The following is an 11,027-nucleotide window of genomic DNA, read 5'->3' on the forward strand; positions in this document are numbered from 1 at the left end:
CAAATGAAAACGAACACAGTAAAGTCCAAAATCTTTAGGACACAGCAAAGGCATTTCCAAGAGGGAAGTTTAAAGTCATACAGGCCTACCCCAAGAGACAAGAAAAATCTCAAATAAACAACCTAACCTAACACTCAAAGGAGCTAGAAAAAGGACAAATCTCAAAGCTAGTAGATGGAAGGAAATAATGAAGATCAGAACAGAAATAAATGAAGTAGACATGGGAAAAAAATAGAAAAGATCAGTGATAGAGCTGAGTTCTTTGGAAAGATAAAATTGACAAGCATTTAGCCAGACTTATCAAGAAAAAGTAAGGAATGAAATAAAAAATGAAAGAGAGGAAATAACAACTGATAGTACAGAAATACAACGGATTACAAGAGAATATTTGAAAAATTATATGCCAGCAAATTGGACAACCTGGAAAAAAATGGATGAATTCCTAGAACCTGCAATTCCCCACAGCAAATCAGGAAGAGAGAAAATTTGAAGAGACCTAGTACTAGTAATGAAATTGAGCTGGTAATCAAAAAACTCCCAACAAACAAAATTCCAGGACTGGCTGTCTTCACAGATATAATCTATAAAACATTTAAAGAAGAGTTAATATCTGTTCTTCTCAAACTATTCCAGTAAATAAAAGAGGAAGGGAAACTTCCAAAACTTCATTCTACATGGCCCCCGTTACCTGGTACAAAAACCAGATAGAAACACTACAAAAAAAAACCACAGGCCAAAATCTCTGATGAACATAAAAATAAATAAATAAATAAAAAATATTTTAAAGAATTAGCAAAGCAATGTCAACAGTACATTAGAGGTTCATGTACCACAGTAAAAGGGATTTATTTCAGAGATGTAAGTGTGGTTCACTTGTGGCAAATGAGTCAACCTGATATTCAGACTAACTGGAAAGGGTAAGAACCATTTGATCATCTCAGATGCATTTGACAAAATACAACAGCCATTCATGATAAAACTCAACAAAGTGGATTTAGAGAGAACATACCTCCACATATGAAAAATCTACAGCTAGTGTCCTACTTGGTGGTGAAAAATTGAAAGCTTTTTCACCAAGTTTGGAAACAAGACTAGGCTATCCACTTTCACTGCTTTTATTCGACATAGTACTGGAACTCTGAACAGCAGCAGTCACACAAGGAGAAAAAAGAAAAGTCATCAAAATTGGTAAAGAAGTAACACTGTCACTGTTTATAGGTGACTTGATAGTATATAGAGAAAACCCAGGAGCACCTGGATGGCTCAGTTGATTAAGCATCCAACTCTTGGTTTCAGCTCTAGTCATGATCTCAGGGTCATGAGATCGAGCCCCGTGTTGGTTTCTGCGCTAAGCACAGGGTCAGCTTGAGAGATTCCCTTTCTTCCTCTCCTCCCCCCACTTCCTCCACTTATATGCAGTGCATGTTCTCTCTCTCTCTCTCTCAAATAATAATAAAATAATAAATGATAAAATAATAATAAATAAAATCTGTAAAAGAAAAAACCCCAAATGACTCCACCAAGGAACTGTTAACTGATAAATGATTTTAATAAAGATGCAAGATAAAAATATGGCATTCCTCTATAATAATGAAGTAGCAAAAAGAGAAATTAAGAAAACAATCCCATTTAGAGTTACACCAAAAAAAATAAAGTACGGAGAAAATATTCTTTGAAACTTAATAGTTTGTGTTAAGTTAGTGGCTTTTGTATGCATTTTCTTATTTAATTTATGCACTTTTCATATGTTAGAGTAATTGCTGTGCTTTCTCAGTCTAGCACAGGGTTGGTCATACTTGTCATATTTAAGTGAACATAATCACACACACTAATATGTACATAAATAAGAATAAAATCCTTAATGTAGGCTTCTGTAGTAATAATCTCTTTTTCCTCCATCTCAACCTACTTTTCCCCTTACCAGATTCATTCTCTCTGTTGCAAACAATCTTTTAAAAATGTAAATCTCATCCAATCTCTCATCTTTGCTTCTCCAGCAGTCAGAATCTTTACCATAGGTGTCAGGGCTCTGTTACCCTTCTCCAGCCTCCTCTCAAACCCATTCCCTCTTATTGATCTGCGTCCCAGAGGTTTCATGACTCAAAAATCATGAGAAAAATAATCTAGCTCGTATCTTAAGGAACTAGAAAAAGAAGAGTAAACTAAGCCCAGGTTAGCAAAAGAAAGGGAGTAACAGGGCACCTGGCTTTCTCAGTCGGCAGAATGTCCAGCTCTTGATCTCCAGGTCATGAACTCAAGCCTCACATTGGGTGTAGAGTTTACTGTTTAAAAAAAGAAGAAGAAAAAGAAAGAAAAAGATTAAAGCAGAAGTAAATGAAATAGAAACCATTATGGATCAATGAAACTAAGAGCTGATGTTTTGAAAAGATAAACAAAATTGACAAATCTTTAGCTAAAATAAGTTAAAAAGAGCAAGAACTCAAAATTAGAAACGAAAAAGGAAACATTACAACTGATATTACAGAAATACAAAGTATCGTAAGAAACTGATATGAACCAGGGCGCCTGGGTGGCTCAGTTGGTTGAGCATCTGCCTTCAGTTCAGGTCATGATCCCGGGTCCTGTGATTGAGCCCTGTATCGGGCTTCCTGGTAAGCAGAGAGCCTGCTTTTCCCTCTCCCTCTGCCACCGCCCCTGCTAGTGCTCTTTTGCTCTCTGTCAAATAAATAAATAAAATCTTAAAAAAAAAAAAAAAAAGGAAAGAAACTTTATATGAATGATTATATGCCAAAAAATTGGATAACCTAGAAGAAATATATTCTTAGACATATACCTCCTAATAAGACTAAATGGAGAAGAAATAGAAAATCTGAACTGACCAATAATAACACTATTGAATTAGTAATCAGAAACATTTCAAAAAAGCCCAGAGCCATATGGCTTCCTGAGCAAATTCCATCAAACATTTAAAGGTGAATTAATACCAGGGTGCCTGGGTGGCACAATTGATTAAGTGCCTGAATCTTATTTCTGGCTTGGGTCATGATTTCAGGGTTGTGGGATCAACTCCTGCCTCAGGCTCCTCACTGGGTGTGGAGCCTGCTTGGGATTCTCTCCTTCTCCTTCTGCCCCTCCCCCTTCTAAAATTTTTTTTTAAAAAAACATTAAAAAGAAAAAAAAAGATGGATTTAATACCAATGTTTCTCAAACTCTTCCCGAAACTTGAAGGCAAGGGACCACTTCCAAATTTATTTTATCAAGCCAGCATAACCCTGTTACCAAACCCAGATAAGAACACTGTAAGGAAAGAAACTACAGGGGTGGCTAGGTGGCTCATTTAGTTAAGCTTCTATGGATAAACAAGTTTTAAAAAAAAGAGGTAAAACTGTCTTTGTTTGCAGATGTGATCTTTTATAAGGAAAAACCTAAAGATTGCACCAAATACTGTTAGAACTGATAAATGAATTCAGTAAAGTGGAAGGATATGAAAATCAGTTGTGTTTGTGTAGACTTAAAATATCTGAAAAAGAAATAACACAATCGTATGTACAATAGCATCAAAATCAGTAGGATATGTAGGAATAAACTTCAGGAAGGGAGAGATCTGTATCCTGAAAACTATAAGGTATTGATGAGAGAAATTGAAGAAGATATAAATGAAAAGATGTCCTGCATTCATGGATCAGAAGAATTAATATTGTTAAAAAGTCCATACTTGGGGCAGTTGGGTAGTTTAGTCGGTTTAGTGTCTGACATTTGATTTCAGGTCAGGTCATGAATATGAGATCGAGCCCCATGTCTGTCTCCTTGCTCTGTGGGGAGTCTCTTTGGCCTTCTCTCTTGCCATCTCCCTCTACCCCTCTGCCCCTCAAATAAATAAGCCTTGGAAAGAAAAGGAAATGTCCATACTACACAAAGTCATCTATAGGCTTTTAGTAATCCCTATCAAAATTCCAAAGGCATTTTTCACAAAAGCAAAAAAAAAAAACTAAAATTCATAGGAATCACAGAAGAACCCTGAATAGCCAAAGCAGTCCTGAGAAAGAACAAAACAGGAGGCAATACACTTCTCAATTTAAATTGTTATAGGGGCTCCTGGCTGGCCCAGTCAGTGGAGCTTGCGAGTCTTGATCTCAGGGTTGTGAGTTCCAAGCCCCACACTGGGTGTTGAGATTACTTAAAAATAAAATCTTAAAAAAAAAAACCACTTTATTACGAAGTTGTAATTTTCAAGATAGTATGATACTGTGTAAAAACAGAACAATGGAAGAGAACCAAGAGCCCAGGAATAAACCCACTCATATGGGTTCAACAAATATTCAACAAGGGAACCCAAACTACTCAGGGGAGAGAAAATAGCTGCTTTAATAAATGGTGTTGGGGCCTCTGGATGTTCACATGCAAAAGAATGAAATCGGACTCCTATCTTACACCACTCACAATAATTCACTCGAAATGTGTGAAAACTTAGAAGTAAAACCTGAAACTGTAAATCTTCTAGAAGAAAACACAAGAGAAAAGCTCCTTGACATTAGTCTTGGCGGTGATTGTTAAGATATGACACCAAAAGCACAAGCAACAAAGGCAAAAGTAAGTGGGACTACATAAAAGTAAATGCTTCTGCATGGCAAAGGACTTGATAAAGAGTTAATATCCAAAATATATAAGGAACTCCTATAGTTCAATAGCAAAAAAAACAACAACATGTAAGTTGAAAAATGAACAGAGAATCTCAGTAGACATTTTTCCAAAGAAGACCTAAAAACGTCTGCTACAGGAACATAAAAAGATGCTCAGTATCACTTATGATCAGGGAAATGCAAATCAAAACCACAACGCAGTATCACCTTCTACCTGTTGGAATGACTATTACCAAAAAGACAACGGATAAGTTTTGGCGAGGATGTGAAGAGAACCCTTCTGCCCTATTGGTGGGAATGTAAATTGGTGCATTAATTATTGAAAACTGTATGAAGTTTCCTCAGTTAAAAATAGAACTACTGTATGGCCCAGCAGTTCCATTTCTGAGTATCCGAAGAAAATGAAACTAGTGATTCAAGAAGATATCTGCATCTCCATGTTCACAGCAGCATTATTTACAACAGCCAAGATAATGGATGCAGCCTAAGTGTCAACGTTTTTCTAGCAATGTCTCCTCAGGCAAGGGAAACAAAAGCACAGATAAACTATTGGGACTAACACCCCCAATAAAAGCTTTTGCACGTCAAAGGAAACCATCAACAAAGTAAAAAGACATCCTACTGAAGAAGATATTTGCAAATGATATATTGCAAATGATAAGAGGTTAGTAGGCAAGATATATAAAGAACTTCTACAACTCAACACCAAAAACAATCCAATTTAAAAATAGTGAGAGGGGAAAAAAAAAAGAGATTTAGCAGAGGACCTGAATAGACATTTTTCCAAAGAAGACTCCAGATGGCCAACAGACACATGAAAATATGCTCCACATCACTCATCATCCGGGAAATGCCAGCCAAAACTCCAAGGCGATGTGACCTCACACCCGTCTGAATGGTTAGAAGTAAAAAGAAATTACATGTATGAGCAAGGATGTGGATTAAAGGGAAACTTCATGTGTGTTTGTGGGGATATAAATTGGTATAGGTACTGTGGAAAACAGTATGGAGGCTTCTCAAGTAAGTAAACATAGAACTAGCATATGATTCAGTAATTCCGCTACTGGGTATTTACCTGTAGAAAACAAAACACCAATTCAAAGATACATGCACCCCAGTCTTTACCGCAGCAGCATTTACAATAGCCAAGATATGGAAGCGACACAAGTGTCCATCAGTAGGAAAATAGATGGAGAAGATGGGAGAGTATGTGCATGCACACGCACAAGAAATGAATATAATTCAGCCATAGAAAGTGAGATCTTGCCATTTGCAGCAACATGGATGGATCTAGAAAGTATTATAAATGAAATAAGAGAAAAATAAATGCCATAAGATTTCACATTCATGTGGAATCTTACAAAACAAAACAAATACAGAAACAGACCCATACATAGAAGAAACTGATGGTTGCCAGGATTGGAGGGGAGAGATGGGCATAAGCAGTGAAGGGGAATGGGAGGTACAGGCTTCCCGTTATGGAATGAATAAGTCATAGAGATGAAGGATGCGGTGCAGGGATTATAGTCCGTGGTATTGTGATGGTGTTGTGTGGTGACAGATGGTAGATACACATGCGGGTAGCGCAGCGTAACGTATAGACTTGTCAAGTCACTGCTGTAGACCTGAGATTAATGTAACCATATTTCAGCTGTACTTTAATAGAAAAAAGATTTTTTAAAAAATTATGTAGCTGCCCTATTCATAATAGCTCAAAACTGAGAACTGCCCGGATGTCCATCAGCTATAGAGTGGGTAAATGAATTAACGCTCTATCACCACCAGTGGGAACAAATGGATTACGGCACACGCAGCCGTATGGAGGAGTCTCACAAGCGTGTTAATGAAAGAAGCCAAAGAGAAATGAATAAAAAAGAGTGCCTGCTGCATGATTAGATTTATATAAAACCTAAATAAGGAGAACCCATCAGCGTTAGTAACCAGGAGAGCTGCTGGCGAACAGTGCCTGTGTTCAGTGTCTACTACGAGCCACAGGAGGGGCCTGGGGTGCTGACAATGTGTGTTTGCATTCCAGTTGCTTATTACAGAGCTGTTCTGTTAAAAGTGAGTGAGCTTCCCACATAACAGTTTGTGGATTCTTGCATATCTGGGTTAAATTTCTTTTTTTTTTTTAAAGACTTTATTTATTTATTTGACAGAGATCACAAGTAGGCAGAGAGGCAGGCAGAGAGAGGAAGGGAAGCAGGCTCCCCGCTGAGCAGAGAGCCTGATGCGGGGCTCCTGGGATCATGACCTGAGCCGAAGCCAGAGGCTTTAACCCACTGAGCCACCCAGGCACCCCTCTGGGTTAAATTTCTATAAATTTTTTTAAAATTGTGTTGGGAGCATGCCAGACATTTCTGTCATTTATCTGGTCTATTTGTGTCTACCCAGAGGTTAAGGTTCACGACTGTGTCTAAGATTTCTTGGGGAAACTGACTGCATTAGTGACTCTAGCCCTGTGTTCCCTTACTCTGAGCGTTGACTGAAGTATATAGAATAACTGTGCGCATGTGATCGGTGCAGTAATACTGTGACTTCCCTTAGGACGTGGCCGATGGAGAAATTGCTGCCCTTCCCCGGGATAGCTGTCCTGTTAGAATCCGAAATCGGTGTGTGATGACGTCCCGTCCACGTGGCGTAAAGCGGCGCTGGAGGCTTAGTCGTATTGTCTTCCGTCACTTAGCAGACCACGGGCAGCTGTCGGGGGTCCAGCGAGCAATATGGTGACCCGCTCCAGAACCCACTGAGCAGGGAACCCAGTTCTGGCAAGAAGAGGCTTCTCTAATAGATGAAAACCTAGTTTTATAGGGGTCCAGGATGGGAGTCTAGTCTACCTGATACTGCCTACGGTTAAAGTACTTTTTAATTTTAAATGAAGAATTTGGTGGATGGTTCATTCTGGCAGTGAATTCTGGCTGTCTGCGAATTCTCTCTTCTCTTGGACTTAAAAATTAACCATACTGTTTCTATGCATAGAGAGTACATGGAGTAGAGTAATAAAAAATACTCTGAAAATATTTTCTGTATGCCTGCCTTTTCCTTCACACTTAATCTTTCAGCAACACATGAGGGTTCTTGTATTTTTTAGGGGTATTATTTCCTAAAGCAGAATTATCTCCTAGTTAATGCAGCTCATGGACAAGTAGCTCATCGGGCAGTTTGTCAGATGGGCCGGCTTCCCTGAGCTGCACAGCGCATCGTACCGCTAGCTCGTTGTTAGGGAAGCGACGTGTTAGGTTCAGCTGGTGTTCTTGGTTATCTAACTCGGGCTCCGCTTCTCTGCGTGATGGCTGGACAAGAGGCAGAAGCACTCAGTGTTTTCTTGTTCCATCTTCAGCGGCCTTTAGAACAAAAGGTCTCTTAAAGCCTCCAAAGATGTATCCAAGCGGGAAAGTTTTGTTGGAATAGTATATATTTTCTTAATTCTGGTTTATCTATAACAGAAATGAATAAAGGTAGCAAAAGATTGTCTTGTTTAGTAACTCAACAGTGATCAGCCCAGTGATAAAAATGTCCAGGGTGTGAGTATGGAAGCACCCACTTAACATCTGGAATGTGTTCCCGGAGCTGATATCTGAACTTAAATCAGGAGGCAAGGGATGAGGTTTTTGCAGAGGGATCCAGGGGAGTGGATCAAAGAGTGTGACTGCAGCCCCTCTGTCGTATGAGAAACATGAAACACAAGACAAAGGCTGTATCATGGAAGATACATTATGTGAAGGTAAGACTTCATTGAAATGCCAGCGATCAGGGGCGCCTGGGAGGCTCAGTGGCTTAAGCCTCTGCCTTCAGCTCAGGTCATGATCCCAGGGTCCTGGGATCGAGCCCCACATCCGGCTCTCTGCTCAGCAGGGAGCCTGCTTCCCCCTCTCTGCTTGCCTTATCAACTTGTGATCTCCCTCTCTGAATCTGATTAAGGTGCCCAAGCATGATCCATCAATTTCCTTTGGTTGCTGGGCCTGTCACTCCTGTTTTCAAGTCACTGGTTTGTTGGGGGAGCCACGCCATGTGTCCTGTAGGATGGCCAACATTTGGCTGTTTGCTTCTTCACGTGTCCTTTAATTTATTCCCCTATCCCTAAAAACTCGTAGTTACACTGAGAGGCTTGACTAGATTCAGGTTTAGATTTTTAGGTGTGGATTTTCCCAAGTGTGCTGTGTGCTTTGCCATGCCATCAGGAGGCAGCTTTCCTGTGTCCTCCCACTGCTGGGTCCTGAATTCTGTTAACTTGATGAAGGATATTTGGTATTTCTTCATTTTCTGGCAAAAGATAATGCAGGCTTACCTTGTGTATTTTCTGCCTCACATTTTTTCAAGGGTCCCTGGTCCTTTTAGTATGAAATGTTTAGAGACCACATCTGAGCACTAAGAATGCTGCTGTTTGCTACTGAATTCTGAATTGTCATTGCCTTTAGGCCCTTTTGGGGGATGTTGCTAAGAAATATGCACTTAAAAAAAAATAATGGTAAGTTTATATCAATTCTGTATTTGTTAAAGTATAAACTCTTTTTTTTTTTTAAAGATTTTATTTATTTGACAGGCAGAGATCACAAGTAGGCAGAGAGGCAGGCAGAGAGAGAGAGAGAGAGGTGGAAGCAGACTCCCTGCTGAGCAGAGAGCCCGATGCGGGGCTCGATCCCAGGACTCTGGGACCATGACCTGAGCCGAAGGCAGAGGCTTTAACCCACTGAGCCACCCAGGCGCCCCTAAAGTATAAACTCTTAATGACTTGAGTTATTCATTACCTTTATAATACATAAAAATTGCTTCAGCATACACTGATTTTACTCCTAAGTGATCATAGTGTTAAGACTTCTGTGGGTTTGTCTTTCAACTCCCATTGCATTAGCAACGGAGAGTCAAAATACTGTGTTCTAAATCACTTGCAAGTATCACGTTTGTCTCAACTTGGTATGTTTGTTTTCAAATGTTAGGATTACTTTTTATTTAGCTTTTAAATTGTTATATTTGAGATGGTTCTAAAGTCAAAACTACAGACAAAAATACACTCACAAGTATGGTTTCCATCCCACCTCATTCTTTTCCCTACTGGTAACCATTATTATTAGTTTTGGGTTACTGTTCTAGTTTCTTTCTGAAATAAGTAAATATGTATATGTCTGTGTATTCACCTGTATCACCCTTTTGGACATTAAGGTAAGTATACCATAAACAATTTTCTGTACTGTTTTTTCCTGGATCTTGATCATTCTGTAGGTAGAAATATTCATTTCTTTTTGTGACTGTAAGAACCCCCCCCCCATTTAGATATATGTTTATTCAGCTAGTACTCAATTAATTGGCATTTGGGTATTTCTTATTTTTTGCATTTATCATTCATTTTTGCCAGTATTAGCTATGGGAAAGAGCCTAGAAGTAGAACTGTGAGTCAAAAAGAATAAATGCATATATAATTCTGGTGGGTATTACCAGCTATGCTTCTGTAGGAGTTTTAACTTCCACAACCTTTATTCCATTCCTGTATTAGGTATTTCCCTGTACTCTCAATAGGTTGAACTTCTGTTAAGTTTTTCCAGTAAAAGATAAACAGTGTTTTTTTCTTCTGAAGGAGGGGAGCATCTTTAGTACAAGTTAAAAGTCACATTCCTTTTCCTATGAACTTCTTAATTTGGAAATCCTCAATTATGTCATGTTTTGGGGGCTACTGTGGAGCTTTTCTGCCACATGAACACTATGTGGTTAAATTACTAATATTTAGCTTTATTACTTCTAGATTGTAAGTCACACAGTGTAGTTTTCCTCACTCTTAGGTTAGGGTGGAGTTCTGTCCAGGTCTCCTAGTACTCTTTGGCTTCGTTCTTACATTTAGATCTTTGATCTGTTTGGCTATTATCTCAAATGCCCAGCTCTCCTGCAGTTTTGAAGTGCTGTTACTATATTCTAAAACTTCCAGATGCCTTGGATCTTTTTGTTTGCTCTATTTATGTACCAATGTCAGGAATTTTATTGTATAGGTTATCTAATTTTTTTTGAAGTTTTGTTAAATGTTTATTAACCGTCACCCTATTTGTTAATTTTAAACCCTACCAACTTTTACCCTACCATGTTTACCAAATTCTCCTACTAATTGTAGTAGTTTTGGTTAATCCTCTTGTATTTTTTCTTATTAATCGCTTTCTCTTATCTAATTGCATTAATATAATGTAGTAATAGAGATCACAGCGTCTTGCATCTTGCTCTTAACTCTGGATTTGGGGGGGGTTCCTAAAAGAAATCCTTTTAAGAAGCCTTTCCTGACATACTCCTAGAGAGGTAGAACTATTCCACTTAACAAAAACCTAGTTAAGTTTATTGAATATAGAAATAGATGGATGTTTTATGGTCACTGCTTTTGAAAGTCGTCTGATCCGTGGCAGTTTACTAACTGGTACTATAAAAGATGTCTTCCTTTTCAAGTTTAAT

General features: G+C 38.7%; 1 protein-coding gene across 2 annotated transcripts in view; it reads left to right on the top strand.

Annotated features, from left to right (window-relative positions):
- Window positions 1–7,621, top strand: part of LOC111150838 (mitochondrial ribosomal protein S14) — a 28,557-nt gene extending 20,936 nt beyond the window's left edge. For both annotated transcript variants that reach the window (XM_022508464.1, XM_022508465.1), the window contains exon 3: window positions 7,149–7,621. In XM_022508464.1, coding sequence (XP_022364172.1) covers window positions 7,149–7,331 — 183 coding nt within the window. In that variant the 3' untranslated portion in view covers window positions 7,332–7,621. The remainder of the gene's footprint in view (window positions 1–7,148) is intronic.
- Window positions 7,622–11,027: the final 3,406 nt, after the last annotated feature.

This window comes from Enhydra lutris, unplaced genomic scaffold (assembly GCF_002288905.1).
Source record: "Enhydra lutris kenyoni isolate GAN:26980312 unplaced genomic scaffold, ASM228890v2 scaffoldscaffold24, whole genome shotgun sequence".
Classification (NCBI taxonomy): domain Eukaryota; kingdom Metazoa; phylum Chordata; class Mammalia; order Carnivora; family Mustelidae; genus Enhydra; species Enhydra lutris.